The sequence below is a fragment of the Bactrocera latifrons genome, unplaced genomic scaffold (assembly GCF_001853355.1).
Source record: "Bactrocera latifrons isolate USDA-ARS-PBARC rearing strain unplaced genomic scaffold, ASM185335v1 scaffold_104, whole genome shotgun sequence".
Lineage (NCBI taxonomy): Eukaryota > Metazoa > Arthropoda > Insecta > Diptera > Tephritidae > Bactrocera > Bactrocera latifrons.
In genome coordinates this window covers 646,690-664,699 of record NW_017534453.1, presented here as the reverse complement: position 1 = coordinate 664,699, position 18,010 = coordinate 646,690, and the positions used below count along the sequence as shown (strand labels likewise).

Sequence of the window (18,010 nt, the reverse complement as noted above, 5' to 3'; positions counted from 1 at the left end):
CATTGAAAAGACTCTCTAGTGTATGGGCAACATGGGTGGATTGAGTTTGCTACGAACAGTAACAAAAAGAAGGATCGTCGGAGACTTCTATAAAATATATGTATATATGAATAATCAGTATGTCTGTCCCTCAGTTTTTGAGATATTATCTAAAATTATATCAAAATTTATATCAAAATTTTATTGACCGTTATAGCTTATAGCTGTTATACAAACTGATCGATCAAAATCCGCTTTTGAATTAGACGAGATATCTCAGCGAAATTTTTACATATGGAATTTATAAATTATTAATTATGATTATAAAAATATATTCAAATCATCTTATGGGTTAATAACTATAATCGATAATTTTCGATAAAATAATCTGAAACTTAAAAAGTTTACTGCAATTAAATAGAAAATACAAACAATTAACTTACTTCAGGCAACACTATGCCTGTACGAAATCAAAAAATCAGAGAGAATGCAAAGAAGCAAAACAGAAACGCCAATAAATATGTACGAAAACAAATGAAATAAATATAACAGGAAGAAAAACAAAAAAAATGCGGTAAGAGAATAGCAAACGATTGGGTTTACGAACAACCGAACGCTTTGGGCACGACATACGATGTCAGGTTTCTCGTATTGTAATCATCGTTGAAAAGTGCAGTAGGTAGCGGAAAATTATATAGATTTTTACTTGGGCAACTTGAAAACTTCAAGAAGTGCAATTTTATGTTAATTGAAACACTCTAAAAATAGATATAGAATATGAACAAATAAGTTGAAGAAGCTTCATGCGATTAAAAATCAACAAATAACAAGAATATAGCCAACCGTACACGGTGGTATCAGTGCTAAATATTGTGATGGTGAACGTTTGGAGAACGCAATACCTAAACACATTTTTCATTAAGTGAAGTACATGGAAGTAGAAGAACTAAAAACGTAATACACAAAGACTTCGTAACAAGACTGGTTGAAGATTTTTAGAAAATATTTTCGACTACACAACTATAAAAATAGGCATCCACTAAGGGAGGTGTGAACTGAAAGCTGAAAAATGTGGATACACCCAAAGGAAATACTTATACCACCAGCATTTTGGTAAGTTATTAAAAGAAAATTTTTGGAATAAGTCTCTTGCTTATGATTCCTAGATAGCTAGCTACATTAGTTAAGATATTTTACGCAGCACCTAAATCGCGTAGCATACACAGTTTTCACAGTAAATGCAAACACAAAGGCAATAAAAATGGGTGAACAGCTGGTTTTGCGTTCCACTTGGTGCTGCATATTTACAACTGTACAACTGTGCATTTTATGAAGCACCATTCTCCATACATGCTTATGTATATATTTTATTGTTGGACGCATTTGGTCTTATCAGGAAATCATTGAACTCTGACAAAACGCATTTATCTATTATATAAATATTAATTAGTGCCACTTTAATTGTTTAATTTCATGATCATTGTTTTTTTTTTTCTCTTAAAAGGGTTGACGAAATGCGTTCGAAATACTTTGTGCTACAAAAACGACGTGGACATGGAGAATCACGTAGCTTCACGTCGCTTCTTGTCAATACATTGGACAGCGTGTGGGATACAAAGCCACCACCATATCGCATTCTTCATCAAACTCCCAAATCTGAAGTATATTATGGTAATTAACATATATTTAGACCACTAGCCTTAGAATTGGTATAATACTTAAGGCATAAATTCTAAAGGTGAATATTAGCCCAGACACCATGCATATTGCAACTTAATTTTGGCGTCCACTGTACCCTAAGCAATTATTTGTAAATATAAGGCTTACGATAGCCATAAAAGTCTAACAAAAGTAACGTAAAGTACATGGATAAAAATTGTATAATATATCAGCAAACACCCGAAGATAGTTATTAATACTTATTTCCTAATGACTCATCTAATCAATTATAACCGAGGGAGACTAGAATCTTAGGGCATTTGCAATTTATTTTCACTAACTGTACAAACGAGAATTCGCTATTGTTGTATATATTCTTTTGTTTACCTCGAGTATAGCTAACCCATTTTGATAAGCCTCATATGACGTCGAAGGCATTCATATAAATGCTAAAAAGTTGAAGTAAAAAGAAGTTGGAGCAGTTTAGTATTTTTTTATATTTATTGTCATTTATTACAATTTTTATTGTTTACTTTTATCTTGAACCCCTATATAAAATGATATGCGTCTGTATATACGCGAACTATTCCCTCAATTTTCAAGATACTGATACATCTGGCTGCTTATTTGTCAGAACCTCTGATATCTGTCATACTAATTGAACGATCAGAATCAAGTTATTTTATGGAAACTTTTTTATTGAAGAGTTGTCTTCTCGAAATTTGGCATGCGTTATTCGTCAAGACAACGGCACAATCTCCGAATATATTATTCAGATCGACCCTTCATAGCATGTAATTGCCACGCCAACTAATTGTACAGAATCAAGTTCTCGTAAAACAAAAAATTTCTTTAACGAGATATCTTCAATAAATTTGGCGTTTTCCCCTGTTATTTATATATATTGTACATATGTACATATATAGTATATTTAATTATTTTTGAAACACCGCGTAGCTAAATTATTTTATCAAAAAAATCCTCCTCCTCAACTAATAGAAATCGCCATTGGCCTAACACAAGAAGAAATAGTTAAGGACTGGGAATGGCTTGCTGAAAACCTCTTCAAGGTTCTCAATGAAATGGAAAGCGAAGAAGAGATCACCAATTTTACCATATGTAAAATACAATCGCTTAATGCGCAGAATAATCATGATGAATCGAACGAATCGGCCAATTTCAAAGTATCCGCATCGAAATTTCAAACACTTTTCGAAATGCCAAAAGAAGAACGTTTGGTCAATACATATGCCTGCACGTAAGTCAGATCACTTTCACAACAAAATCAGTACGTATGCTTACATGATTACTTACAGCTATGTTAAGAATAAAATACCGAATCAAGGCAACATATATATTTCATTAAATCACATATGTTTCTATTCATACATGCTGGGGAGCGAAACAAAGCGCGTCATTCGTTTTGCTGAATTAGAAGACATTAAAAGACACGGACAAATCATATATTTGAAAACAGTTAATAATATGCAGTATAATTTTACATTATTAAAGGATGTTAAGGAGGCATATGGTCTGATCGAGCAACTAAATAAAATGGCTATACAACAATTGATACAAGTACAGTGCCACGTGACGTTCAAATAAATTATGTGAATATATATTGAAAGCTTGTTTATGCATTTTCAGGACCCCGACAGCCCTATAGTCGATCATGATGCGTCGGTATTCCAACGTTTCGGACGCAAAGCATCAAATAAGCCAGGCCTCTTGCGTGATTTGACAGCACGTCAGAAATCTGAAGAGTACCGCAATTACTTTCGTCTGCCGCAGTCCGAAATTATTGATGGCCAAATAAAAGGTAAATATGTGTTTGACATTTGTATTTGGAATTATCTGTAGTTATTTTATTTTTTTATTTTAGCCAACATTTGGACACCATATGCTAAGCGTTATGTTGGTGGCAATATTTACTTGTCTCGCAATTTCTTTTGTTTCCGCAGTGACGTGATTGATCTTGTTAGCCTGGTCATTCCAATGCGTAATATTAAAGTGAGTTTTTTGTTAATTTTCGTAAACCTTAAGCAAACTTAAAATTTATTTTTTAATTTTATTTTTGTTTTTGTTTAACGCAGAGTGTAGAGCAGAAGAATGATGGCCCACATCGCTATGATAATCAAATTGTACTGCTTACAGCTGAGCACGTGCACTTTGTATTCGCACAAATTGTCGATCGTGAAGTGTTGGTCGAAAAAATTAGCGAACTACTATCGCAATTTCATGTGTAAGCAAGTGTTTTTATAATTTAAGTAATAATAAATAATTTTATTATAAATTTTTAGTATTTAGCATTTCAGTATTTTTTGCTTTAAAGAAGTGTAAAAAGAACATTCTAATCAGCGGAGCGAATTTTAAAGAATTAAATTTTTAATCACAATTTTGGATATTTTGGTATTCAAAATAAAATTTTCAATGTTAAATCCGATTTTGTAATTAATAATTTAAAACTTTATTTTTAACATCAAAATTAGAGTAACAAGTTAAAAAAATACTTTTCAAATCAAAAGCTGTTATGAAAAGCGATTATAAAGGAAATATTTACATATTTCTAACAGAAATTAAAAAAAAGTATTTTTTTTTTCAATCTAGTTTTGGATTTTCGCACTTAAAATAATTCGATTTTTGGCATAAAAATTTATTTTTTATTTTTCAATATGGTATTTTGGAATGTCTTTTTTTAATTCGATATTTGGGAATAAATTTAAAAAAAAATTTATGTAATTCTCACATAACATCTCAACATAAAGAATAAATAAAAAAATAATAATATTTATTGAAAGGTTAATTAAATTAATTTTTAATGCATTATTAGCAACCCTGATTGTAACATATACAAATATACCAAAATTACCAAATTTTAATGTTGTAAATTTTCAGGCCTATTAGTCGAGAGCGCGCCAAATATGACATCTCCTGGAGCAAACAGTCAGCGCTAATGAACTCCTTCAAGACTAATTTGAGTGCGGAAATGTTGAAGATACAAGAGCAGAAGGTAAGCAACTGCAATGCATTATTTCTCTTAACTTTTGTGAGCATAGCCTGCATAACTGTTTTCAGCTCTCACGCTGGGAGTCACATTTCCGTGACTTTGGTCGCGGTATTTCCATGTTTCGTACAACGGACGTAATCAATTTGATTGTCGAGGGCATTCCAGATAAATTACGCCAAGAAATATGGCTGCAATTTTCCGGTGCAATACACGAGAAAGATATGAATCCGGGGCTCTATGAAGACTTGGTTGAGAAGGTATATTTAAGGTTAAGATACTATTCCATATATAATGTAGTAAATTTTTAATTCCAATCCAGGCTGCTTGCATTAAGCAGTCATCCACACACGATGAAATCGATCGTGATCTCCATCGTTCGCTGCCAGAGCATGCGGCATTCCAACATGCCGACGGTATTGGCGCTTTGCGTCGTGTATTGCAGGCATATGCTTTACGCAATCCACAAGTTGGCTATTGCCAAGCTATGAATATTGTCTCATCAGTATTTCTGCTATTTTGTGATGAGGATAATGCTTTCTGGTTGCTGGCAAGCCTTTGTGAAAACTTACTACCTGACTACTACAAAGATAAAGTAGTAGGCGCACAGATTGACCAGAGTGTATTGAATGAACTCGTCGAGACATACCTACCCGAATTGCACAGTCATTTGGATCAGTTGGGTATTATACGCATGATCTCGCTGTCTTGGCTTTTGACAATTTTCATAAGTGTTATATCGTATGAGAGCGCCTTGCATATAATCGACTGCTTCTTCTACGATGGCGCCAAAATTATATTTGTGGTACGTAAAATTATTATTATTTATCATATTGTATATATAAAATTTAATAACTATTTTCTCAAACGCAGATTTCGCTCCAAATTTTAGAATGGAATTGTGAGAAACTGCTTAAATGCAACGATGACGGTGAAGCTATGGAAGTGCTCTCCCGATATTTGGATGGTATCTACAATCCCGAATATCGCCTACCGCCACAAAGTGACAAGCAAAAGAATGAAACACAACCCATACGGACGCTCATCCATGAGGCGTATACGAATTTCGGTGATAAAATCTCGCAACAGAAAATCGAAGAATTACGTAATAAACATCGACGTCTGACAATACGTCAATTCGATATTGATAACGAAAATACAATTGTGAAATTTCACGCTGATAATATGTATTTCGATCGAGAAGAATTACACCTACTGCTTACAATTGTACGAGAGGAAAAGTCAACGCCACGTAAGGTGTTGCAACAGAAGGCACACTCATCGCTGGGTGGTGAGTCGCCAATACTGTTGCCCACAACAACAGCAACAGGTCGCAGTGCCGACTTTGCGGAGAATAATTGCAGCCGCTCTGAGTCGTACAGCGTCGATTTCGATACATTCCGTGTTCTATTCCATGAGTTGACGCCTTGGCGCAATTGCGTTACCATTGATTTGGCCGAGAAGTTATTTAGGGTAAAATATTTTTTTTGTGAACTTATATGTTTCTTTTTTTTTTTTGCTGTATTCACTTAATGTTTTAATGTAGCAGGCTAAAAGGACGATTTGGCCATATCCATCAATATCTACGTCAGCATATGCGCGAAATAGTCCCACAGTTTTTGAGTTATCGTTTTGACATTTTGCACATGTAATTTTCTTGCAAAGAAGCTGCTCATTTGTCGGAAACACCAATTTCGAACAACTATGGGATATAGCTGCCATACAAACTAATCGATCAAAATGAAATCCTTGTATGGAAATTGTATTTATTTGATAAGATTTGGCATGGGTTATTATTCAAAACAACAGATCGGACCACTTCAGCATATAGCTCCCAAACAAACTGACCTATTAAATATTGAATTATTCTTATTATGTTTGCTAAGCTTAGAGAATCGGATATTAAGAAGGCGATTACTTGTTGAGTTTTAGTTTTTGTCGATACGAACCTCCCAGAGTAAATTCAAAGCAACGAACGTTTCAACAAGATTGAGCTTCCACGTTGAACTACATGTTGCCTTACAGTTAATTAACTAATTAGTGATGTATTTCATGTTGACAGGTGCATTTCATTTAAATGTATACATCTTGTTTATTTCTCGACAGCTGACTGATAAGAAAAGTACCGGTTCAATTGAATTCTCGCAAATCATAAATGCATTGGGTTTGGTATGCTCACACAAATACACCGAAAAATTGAAACTACTTTACATACTACATTTACCGCCATTGCTTTCCAAAGCGGAAATTGAGCAGGTCAGACGTCCAAAATCGACGGCTAAGGAAGATGCTGAAGAAGCCATTGAAGCTGAGGACTTCTTCGGGTACATTACAAATATATATATAATATAAATAGATATTCCATTTTCATGATATTTCATTCTTTTCTTCACACCATTTTTTTAGCGATGATCCATCCGAGTCAATTGAGGCACTCCCCTCACCTACTGATAATAATTTCGATGAAGACGATTACGCGCTCATCACCGCCACGAAACATTTACATAGCTTAGCCGGCCTCTCGCAGCCGTCATCATCCACAGCGGGCGCCATTAACGGCGAACGCTCATCAAGATTCTATGTCGATTTGCCTCGACAACATGGCACACCCATGGATGTGGCACGTTCACAAAATGGCGCCAGCGGCAGCACCTCGGATCTGATTGACAATGCATTGCGACATCAGGGGCGTTTCGAATCCACCGATACTTTTTCGGATATATCCGATTTGGGCGCCGTAAAGGTTACGCCGCCGCAATTGAATGTGGAAACTATTTCGAATTTCTCACAAATTAGCGATTTAATAATGACAACCCGAGTGGAACGTACCGATTCAACAACGGACACCAAAAGTTTGGGTAGTCTGCGTTATTTGCTGGATCAACCAGATGATGGCAATGCGCCGAAAAAAAATATACCGAATATGAAGAAGGCGAATTTTCAATTCTTATGGCGCTCACTGATAGAGATAATAGGGCAACAAGACGAAGATATGCGGAAGGCATGTAAGTGCACAAAATGTTATAATAACATGTCAGTAAAGTGGAGGAGAAGAAGGTGAATACTGTTTGAGTCTGAGTGCTTGCCGATACGATCCTCCAAAAGAAAATTCCTTAGCAATGAACAATCAAGCTTTGTAAAACTTTCAAGCTGGGCTACACGTTGCCGCACATTATTTATACACATATAGATACATGTATATTATATATAGATATTACTATATGTATATCAAACCTGATTTACTTATATTTTCCTCTGCAAAATTCTAGATGAAAACCTTTTAGAACTGGGCAACAACAATATGAAGAAAGAGATCAGTCTGGACAGCTTTACTCAATTGAATTTGGGTAACGGCGATGAGGTTCGTATGCACACTGACATAGTCAAAAGGTCTTAAATTTACCATAATATTTTATACCACATTTTCTTGTCAACAGCCTGATAGTAACGGTAATCCGACTACACCCTCTGTCGAGTCGAATGCGACGACGAAACTCTTCCAAGCTTACGAAGAGGAGTTGAAACAAAATTCCAGCACTGGTGGCACAGGCAGTAGCAGCAATAGCTCAACCGATGTCGATAGCTGGGATATATCTATAAATCAATTTATAGCAACAGTTTTGGCAGTCACTTCAATCGTGCAATGTTTCTATATGAAAACACCGATTAAGGAGAATATAGAGCGCATGCAAAAGAACCGTCATAAATGTGTTATCACAAATTACTAAGTAGCTACAACAACAAAAAAAGAGAAAGAAATAGAAAAAATATGTTCCGGTAGCGAACAGACATTAGATGTTTCTAATTGCTTTGCGAGTGTGCGTGCGCGAGAGGTAGAGCAAGTAGCAAGAAATGAGTATTCGTAAAAACAGATTATTTGATTGTTTTCCTAAAAGTACGCAATTCAAATAACTGTACTAAAAAAGTATTGGTATTTCTTTTCTTTTTAAATATCGAATATACATACATATACATATATATACAAAATAAAATGCATGCTTATATAGCAAATACATATGTATGTGTGTACATACATATATAATAATAATTATATACACAGAATTATACAGGAATACCTACATATATATAAAATATACACTGTGACACATTCGGTGTTTGCGTTGTAAATGATTTTTTGCAAAGGCGTTGCCGCACACATCTACATGCTTCCCCAAATTAATCCAACTAAAGTATAATAATTGTTAAAAAAAAAACTTTGTAAATTTGATTTTTCAAAAAGATATGAAGGAAAAACAAACGCTTTGTATGGTCATCCTAATATCGTTAAAAACAAAACAAAAAAAATTAACTTGACATTTATAGTTAATTGTTCGTTGTTTTAACTTCATATACACAAAAAAGAATTTTCGTTAAAAGTTACAATGTTTTATGAAAAGTATTGCAGTCCAAGCAGTTACTGGTTCATATAAAACTTAAAACAATTGCGGTTCTATTCTGAAAATTTCATTTTGATGTTATACGTACACTTACAAACATAGCAAATTTCGGAAATCTAAAATCCTGTATAAAAAAAAACATACATACATATTCGTAAATACATAAATATATTATTAGTTGTAAAAAATATCAATAAATACGCTGGTACATACATATTAGTAAGAAACCATATTTTTATTATAAAACAAGAAAAAAGTTAACCGCATGCATTTCTTACAACGTAAAGGGTATAGAAAGATCCGCTTATTGATTTTGTTTAGATAATTTAAATGGCAGCTATTTGCTATAGTCGCCCTATCTGAACAATATTCCTTGGAAATTGTTACGACGTCAAATTTCGTGAAGATATCTTGTCAAATAAAAAAGTTTCACATACAAAGGATTGCTATAGATCGATTAATTCGTATGACACCATTATGCTATAGTGTTGTCGACGGGTCTGACAAATGAGCAGATTCTTTGTGCGAAAAGGGTGTGTGCAAAATTTCCGGTTGATATCTCAAATACTGAGAGTTTAGGTCGCATATATCCAAACAGACGCACTTGTTTCAATCGACTCAGTTCGTCGCGCTTTTCATTTATATTTTTATATACTTAATAAGGTCTCCTGTTTGTGTGTCATAAATTTTATAGCAAGCCTAATATACACTGTTCAAGATATAATGAATTGAAGTGTTTACAAACTCGGAGAGGTAAGAAAGCAAGAAAGCTCTGCCGTTCAAATTCCTTATTAGTCAAAGTTATACTAATTTGCAATATGTTGTGTATAACCTCTCATAGCAACGATAACTCCTTTAAGTTTAAGTTTAAGATGGAGATGTTCACTTAATCTACCTACTGGCTAAGTAGAAGTTAGTGGACGGTTAAGGCTTTCTTTATAATTTTCAGAACGAAATCATTAAAGGGTAAAAAATTTTAATATACATATGTCTATTAAGAGTCCTTAACCTCAACTCGAATACAGAGTTCCCACGACAGTCGTGTCCGGTAAAGATCCAAATAACGTGATGTGAGGAATATTTTCTGCCGCTACAACGGCAACACGTTGTCATATAAAGTAAAAGGCGACAAGAGGGAATATGAAGCGATTTTGCTAATTTTTGGTACCAACTTTTATATGGTAAACTAAAAGTTTTCATATAATTATCTTCAGATTTCTCTTAGACAGCAACAACATTACCTGTGTAAAATAGAGAGCTGAGCGGTTTCGTAAATTTTTTGACAAAAAATACCCTAATCAAGGGGTAACATCTAAACATAACACTACGTTAATTCTTTAGTTCTACATTACGAGACCATAAAAGCTGTAGCGTTTCCTTATATAGGCGCTATTGTTATTCGATATCCATTTACGTACGACGTACGTGGCTGAAGGAAACCAGTTGGTTCCGTGTATTGGAACAGGAGACGGATTGGTCATACATTGCAGAACATATATTCACTCTCACTTTCGCGTCCACATATGTTGGATTTTAGTTTATTTACTTGGTTACCCGAGTCTCGTATGAAAATTCAATCTTTTGAATAAGCAAGTTAAAAATATGGATTAACACCTCTTAAGTAACGTATGTATATAGCATCAATGTGCAGCTCTATACCTGAAGTTTTAGAAATTTAGAAACTGTTTCTCTAACAATCCTTTAGTGATGGTGGTCGTCAGCACTGATAGTTCGTGATCGAACTTTTTAATAATGCGTGTCCCGAAGGTTCGTTAATATTTTCCAAATTCGTAGATTCATTAAACATATCGCCAGCTATCGGGATGGCAATCCGGGAGCAGTTAAAGATCTGGCTCTGTTCCGATTACATTAATCTGACTGTCGTGAAAACTACTCCTACGTAAGCTCGGCTGTTAGGGTAATCGAAGAACTCAAATATCTTCACTACTGGAGAGTAAGAAATATATAGAACGATAAAAGGATCACTGGTCGCTATTGAATGCTGCTAGTGGACTTGGCCGTTATAAATTAGAAATAAGTACAAATACATAATTTGATGATTAGCATATAATACTTTAATCCCGTCTTCCGTTCTACTCTTCATTAGTTGGCATATGTACATCATATTATAAGTAAGTCAAGTTCAACCTAACCAAACTTAACCTTTTGCACGAAATGTCCGAACTTAGTAAATATCAACGTTTTAGAAAAAATTAAACAAAAGCAGAAACAAGAAAAATCTTTGGTTGCACCGAAGCTATAATACCCTTCACAAATAAAAAGTTTGCTCGTGCAAAACCGTAATTTAGATCATTCAGTATGTACTTCAGCGATACGATATATTTGTCTAATATCGGCTATTCCGACAAACGAGCAGCTTCAAATAACATCAATTATCATTTTGAGTTGGCATCCAATATCAATGTCTGATACATACAAACATGCGCGCTCACTAGAAAAAAACTCGAATTAATTGCTTCATATACTGATTATTATGTATTTACAGTTACACACTAGTGTTACTCATCTCTAGATAATATTAAATAATATATAGTTATATAATATATTTGTACAATCATTAACTTTAGTTTTTTAAATTAAATTTCGTGCTTTCTTCTTAACTTCTATTTAAACATAAAGTCCATAAATCTTAAGTTTATAAAATATTTGAAAATAATTTATCATAAACATACATACATGTACATATATAGTACTTATATAGAACACCGAAGCGTATGACTCGTATGGTCCGCGATTAATAGGCATTCAAGTCAAGTAAAGACAAGGCAATTGAAACTTCTCTAGTGAATATTGCTTAAGGATATCAAATTTGATTTGAATTTTGATGCAATTACTTCTATTTTTAGCATTTATTTTGGTTTTTCATTTTTCTTAAATATTGTGATGCATAAGTTTGTACGCAGTTCAAAAAAAACAAACTACAAGCATTTTCTGTCTGTGTTATACAAAATTGTTGGATGAAATGCAAATACTATTTGCAACTACAGCGTAGAAATAAAACGTAATTTGTATTCGCCGCTAAGCAAAACAACAAAATTAATGCACTCGAACTCAGGATGCAAGCATTGCTATTTTTCAAGCTCTCTGGTCACCACAAATGTATCTGATATTAGATTTAGCAAAAAAAAAAAAAAAAGTAGACACGCAGATCCATACATATGTAAATAGGATTGTAGCTCTTAAAGGCGTGAACTCCTTAAGCATAATGCAAATGTAGTCAATATATGCAAGTTTAGCTGACAAAATTACAAATTCTTCGAAAGAAAATCCGTATTGTATTTTAATGCATCTAAATACATAGACATATATACATATGTATGTCCAAAATATGTGTCTACCCAAAATAACCGCGTTATGTTTAACGTATAGACTTTCTCGTTCATTTCTTTTGAGCTTTAAGTTTGTTTTTATAAATATATTCATATATGAATTCACAATTCTTATGCGTTTTGATGCTCACATGATACATTTGATTAGATTTTATTACTGATTGTAATACATTGACGGTTTTATCTCAAATTATAAGTACTTTTAAATGCTGTTATATTTCTACTACAAGCATTTTATATGAGAAATGCAGAATATCAAATTCGGCAAAATATTAACAAAAATCCATACAACAATAACAACTGAGGAATGTGTCTTATGTAGACTTAACTGACATTAAATGAAAAAATAAACTATAATTTATAGTAATCCATATGCCTCACACTTCCTTAATTTATGTTTCGACTTTATTTATCTGCTCGTTTCTTATATGCCTTAATATTAAAGTAACGGCGCTGCAATATTTCTTTCACTTTCCAATTGGTTCTGGCTCATACGGTTTGGATTACAATAATAAATGTATGCTTAAGACAATTCTGTCTAAAACTAAAACTATATTACATTATTTACAATAACGCTTTTGACTAAATATAAAAAATAATAATGAGATATTAATACCAACGATATAATATTAATTTATTTGTTATGTAAACAATACATACTATGAAGTAGTACTTTTCTTAATAAATATAAATATTTGTAGGTTATTAAAACCAAACGCAGTACGCAAATTCACTCTCACTCCAAGAAAAAAAACCAAAAACTTATATAATTCAACATATTTACAATTTTTCTTCCTTTTTTCGATTTTTTAATTTGTCAATTTCGCGATGGACTTTTATGCAGCAGAATCCGATTCTGTTTTCATGGCACTAGACTTTAGTTCACGTTCTCTAAAGAAACCACGTTCTGTTTTGCATTCTCTTATGGTGACAGTCTCTAAATTTACGGTAACATCTGTGATCACCACTTTATCGGAGATATTACACTTATTTGGCAACCAGAAACGTGGTGGCAATGCCTTCGGCGAAAGGGGCGCCAAAGCACTTTGTCGCTGCTGTTGTTCAGTAACATGTCCGTTACGCTTGGGTGAGGCAGCGCCATCATCCCCCGTTCCCTTGTTATGTGCTACCGCATGATTGTTATCCATTTGACTATCTGCTTGTGATGATGAATCATCATCATCTGCATTCGACGCTGCTGTGGCATTGTAATGCTGATGCAATGCTGCGTTCTTTTCTGCGGGTGTTGCTTGTTCTGGGCGTGATGCTGGTGTTTCTGGTGATAGCGGTTCAGTTTCAGACTTAAGCGGCGTCGATATTGAAGTAGCTGCGTCTAAACTGGTACTACCACAATGTTGTTTAGGTGGCGGTGGTCCATCCGGTGAGGTTTTTATAGTGACACCTATTTTACCGGATTCCTTTAGTACCTCAGCTTTACGTTTAGTACCCATAGAAGTGACCTCTTTACGACTTAAAGGTTGATCTTCAGAACTGGATGAATTAGAATCAGCCTCAGGAATGAAATTTAAAGCGGAATTCGAAGCAACAGCTGCTGCAACAACAGCAGCCGACACTGATGCTGACGTCGAGGTATAGGTGTGGCGCTTATTACCACTGTTAGTATCACGCTGCCCATCTGTATATGGCGAATGCGAGCGATGATGATGGTGATGGGAATGCTCACGTTTCTTATCTTTATCCTTTTCTTTGTCATGGTGGTGGTGGTGGTGATGATGGTGATTGTTATTGGATAATGCAGCGGATGAAGTAGATGCTTGATTTATATCTACATCATCGCCAGTGAAAGTATACTCATCTTCCTCGGATTCTGGTTCAGGATCATGCGTTTTTTCCTTACGCTTTCCTCCTCGTTTTGATGGTGTGTTAGACGAACGGTTACTTTGTTCGTATATTTCAATAAGCCGACGATCAAGTATATTAACCTCTGGTTCCCAAGTATTATATCGCTGATTCCAACCTTTCCATTTTACGCGGTATTCCAAAACACCCTATTGAGGAGATATTCATAAAGTATTATTGTAGTAATAAATTATTATATACAACAAACAGTTTTCTACTAATCATGTGTTTAGAAAATACGTTAGAGGCATTTGAACTTTAAAATTTTAATGTAAAATTTATAGAATCACATTTTGTATTTTCTTTAAAACACTGTCATTGGCACGTGTATATACTTTATTGGATCTACATGGAATGTGTACAATTGTGTGCAAAATGTTAAAATTAAAAATTAAATAACAATTTTTGAACCTAAATATGTGTACTTTATGATACAAAATTACTATTCCTTTTACCTTCCTAGTGCAAATATTTTCAAGGACTAATACAAAATACTCGTTCGCAGTTCGTGACAGGTGGATCTCATAGATGTTTACCTACATTTTGAAACATGACGTTATGAAATAAAACAAAATTGAAGGAAGAAACATATGACTGGCGAAGGCATTCATCATAATACAATTTCAGCTTATGTATATACATACATTTTAATGGCAGATGTTTCCATGACGGAATACACTAATATATAGCATTAACTATTTTCACTTAACTTGATTATTTCATACCTTTCTAACGCGTTTTTGTATTATCCGCTCCGCCGCGTAAACGCGGTCATCCGAACTTCCCATGTTGTTATCCAGTTTAACGAATTTTAATGCTTCCGCACCGTATTTTTCATAAATAGAAACACCACTTGCAGAAAAGCGCGGCAAAAATGTGTAATGTCGAACAGTAGAATATAAAGATTTTGCGTATTCTTCTAATATATAATTAGAACTACTATTCCAAAATAACACAAGTAATTAATAATTGATTCAGTCGTTAACAAAATAAATAACCAAGCAAAACAAATGTGCGCAATTGTATCTTGCAAATATTTTGCTAAAACTAACTGTTAAAACCACTGAAATATCTACTGTTGTAGGAAACATTCAAGCGCCAGCGCTTGAAAACACCGAATAAATAAAAAATGCGAAACGTCCTTCAGCAAATGTATCTGCTGTTTCACTCGGACCAATACATTTGGCTCGTCAATATAGAAAAAGTACGCAAATCGCTACTCGTTCTACCCGATGCGACGACGGAATATGTATATTTCGAAAATACCTTTTATGTACAGATATAAATTGTAATATTGTATTTTAAGCACAGTTTTGTTTTATTCAACTTATTTATTGTTCACAGATATTTATTAATTAACAAGGCCGCAAAAAATGTTCATTACAACATTAAAAACCCGACACAAAATTTCTACATGTTTTCACCACAATAACGCGAAAATAATTGAATTCGTTATTTTGGTTCAACTCGTTACTATGCTGTTAATTGTTGTTTTCATGAAACTCGTTCCTTTAATAATAGCGTTGCCAAGTACCCTTGCTTCAATATTCGCTTTGACAACAAGTTGGAAAATATTTTAAGTTACAATTTTTTTCTTAAAGTCAATTGTTAAAAATAAATCGTAGTAAATTGTTAAAAGTACTCTTGTTTCTATAATTTTAGACCAAACCTACACAATGAACTGTAGGCTTTTCCATCATTGATGCGAAATATTATTTTAACTCTACTAATTTATAATAATTTTATTTTTATTTATGGTGCGTGATACATATATATATATTTATATATTTATTATATAATAAATGTTCTCTGTTGATTTTGATACTGGATAAACTTTTTTCCATGTAGACTTATTACGAGCGGCAGAGTGCTACTTTCACATATACATACATTAATATACACTGCAATAACGGTAAATGTAGAAAGGGTGGTAGCGTAACGCACTTCGTGTCCTATCGTCCTACGAGCTTTTATGGTTTTCTCTCTGTTTTTCCGTAAATACTCTGTTTCATATGAAACGTCATTACTAACGGGCTTTATATCAAAATGTTTTCGTACAATATGCCAGTACACTTTTGTGCGGTGGACGAAAAGTTTATAATCACGGTGTAACAACAAATAATGCAAACAACGTAAAGCGAAGTTAAGTTTAACTACATACATACATATACATAGTACTTGTACATATGTATGTATATAAAAAAGTTTTCACACACACATAGAAATGCAAAATTATTAGAAACGTTAAAATACAAAACGCACAAAGCTGCCGGAAATCAATGTGAAAAAATCGAATGCGAAATACTAAGGAATATAACTCAAATGCAGGATACATGAAAATACTGGTGATGTTATCACTGATTTCGAGGATTTCGCTCACGATATGGGTTGACTTACATATACTTATATTAATAAGTACTTGTATGTATGTGTGTCGTGAACTTGCAAAGAACGTACACATTGGTATTACACGGCGCGTGGGAGGCACAGCATACAAACAAAGGCCCCAAAAACTGGAACAGCAGTAGAAAAATATGTATAATTGGGTGTATATCAACATAACTTTTAGTTATTGCAAGTGCGACGACAATGCAACGGAAGTATTGTAATTGCAATTACGTTGTGACGTCTTAGACACAGAAAGTCGCCATTGGCTGAAGTTGGGGTTAACTATAAGAAGCTCATACCACTGCGTGTGTGAAGTTAAAACCATTTGGTACGTATACTATGTACTACCAAAGATTAATCACGTGAGGAGTGAAAATATTAAGTACATAATCCTCCCAATTTGACTGTGATAAAATGAAAAAGGGAAATGCGTAAAAAATTAAATTGATATAGAAACCTGGAAACTGTGTTGACGGAAGAAAAATGTTAAAAATTGAAAATCTAATATACAAATAATTAAGAATATTATAACTGCATAGCCAATATATCAAAGCTTTACAATTCAATTATAATCAGATAACACGCTATTTATGTATATCCAAATGGAGCGGACAAGTCGTGATAGACCGTGTGGGTGGCAATTGCGCTAAGCAAGGAATGAAGTGACATATAAATCATGTACTGAAAATCTCTGTCGTCACATGCTTATATCCATTAGTTGAAAGCTTTAGCAAAGAGGAGTAGATAAAAAGAAGCATGTAGCTACATTTAATCTAGTAGTTATAACAGTGCTTTAGATGTAAACAAAACACCAATTTATTATTAACTAAATTTTATAACTAACAACAAAACCAATAATTTAATTAATTTTTATATTTAATAAATTTAATATAAGTGCTAGCTTATAATTCTTTGAAATACTTGTTATGCCGCAATCCGCATAATACATATAAGTAAGATCCTAACATGCAGCAACAAAAATTAAATATGAAGATAATCATGTGACTGGTGTTTTTACTACGAAAACGTCGAATAACAAAAACATGATAGCAAAACAACAGACTGGAAGTTTATAATAAAAAGTAAACTAGAAACATATATAATATATGTAACTTTAACACTGTAACACGGTGTACCCAGTGTTTAATTATTGAAAAAACGAATCGCACTATAATAACCGACGACTTTACTTTGCAGTAGTTTATATAGCATATGCAAGTTATGTATATACATATAAAAATACAAAAATTTATACATATACATACTATACATATACCTATAATGTTAAAACAAAATACATCGGCATCAATGCAAACAGAAAATGCTTTAAAATGTCAAACTGTAGGTGAATAATGAAAAATATCTCTACAAAT

The 18,010-nt window shown here is 33.5% G+C and overlaps 2 protein-coding genes across 2 annotated transcripts; one reads left to right on the top strand and one right to left on the bottom strand.

Annotated features, from left to right (window-relative positions):
- The first annotated feature begins 1,048 nt into the window (after nt 1–1,048).
- LOC108969159 (TBC1 domain family member 9) lies at nt 1,049–8,648 on the top strand. The gene is made up of 15 exons (XM_018933721.1): nt 1,049–1,092; nt 1,484–1,650; nt 2,638–2,896; nt 2,955–3,216; nt 3,286–3,457; nt 3,521–3,648; nt 3,732–3,880; nt 4,534–4,648; nt 4,714–4,902; nt 4,965–5,447; nt 5,516–6,115; nt 6,749–6,966; nt 7,049–7,647; nt 7,912–8,003; nt 8,080–8,648. Exons 1-15 carry the CDS (start codon nt 1,049–1,051, stop codon nt 8,368–8,370), a joined length of 3,768 nt encoding a protein of 1,255 aa, XP_018789266.1. The 3' UTR covers nt 8,371–8,648.
- A 4,312-nt stretch (nt 8,649–12,960) lies between these two features.
- LOC108969279 (polycomb group protein Pc) lies at nt 12,961–15,666 on the bottom strand. Its single transcript, XM_018933901.1, has 2 exons — nt 14,975–15,666; nt 12,961–14,398 (listed from the first exon to the last, which is right to left on the bottom strand). Exons 1-2 carry the CDS (start codon nt 15,035–15,037, stop codon nt 13,226–13,228), a joined length of 1,236 nt encoding a protein of 411 aa, XP_018789446.1. The 5' UTR covers nt 15,038–15,666; the 3' UTR covers nt 12,961–13,225.
- Nucleotides 15,667–18,010: the final 2,344 nt, after the last annotated feature.

What these genes read in the sequence shown, in the direction of transcription:
- LOC108969159 (XM_018933721.1), top strand. Translation starts at nt 1,049, where the DNA reads ATGTGGATACACCCAAAGGAAATACTTATACCACCAGCATTTTG. An exon ending in CTTATACCACCAGCATTTTG is followed by an intron (nt 1,093 to 1,483) that starts GTAAGTTATTAA and finishes TTCTCTTAAAAG; the next exon opens with GGTTGACGAAATGCGTTCGA. An exon ending in TATTGATGGCCAAATAAAAG is followed by an intron (nt 3,458 to 3,520) that starts GTAAATATGTGT and finishes TTTTTATTTTAG; the next exon opens with CCAACATTTGGACACCATAT.
- LOC108969279 (XM_018933901.1), bottom strand. Translation starts at nt 15,037, where the DNA reads ATGGGAAGTTCGGATGACCGCGTTTACGCGGCGGAGCGGATAATACAA. An exon ending in TACAAAAACGCGTTAGAAAG is followed by an intron (nt 14,399 to 14,974) that starts GTATGAAATAAT and finishes TCTCCTCAATAG; the next exon opens with GGTGTTTTGGAATACCGCGT.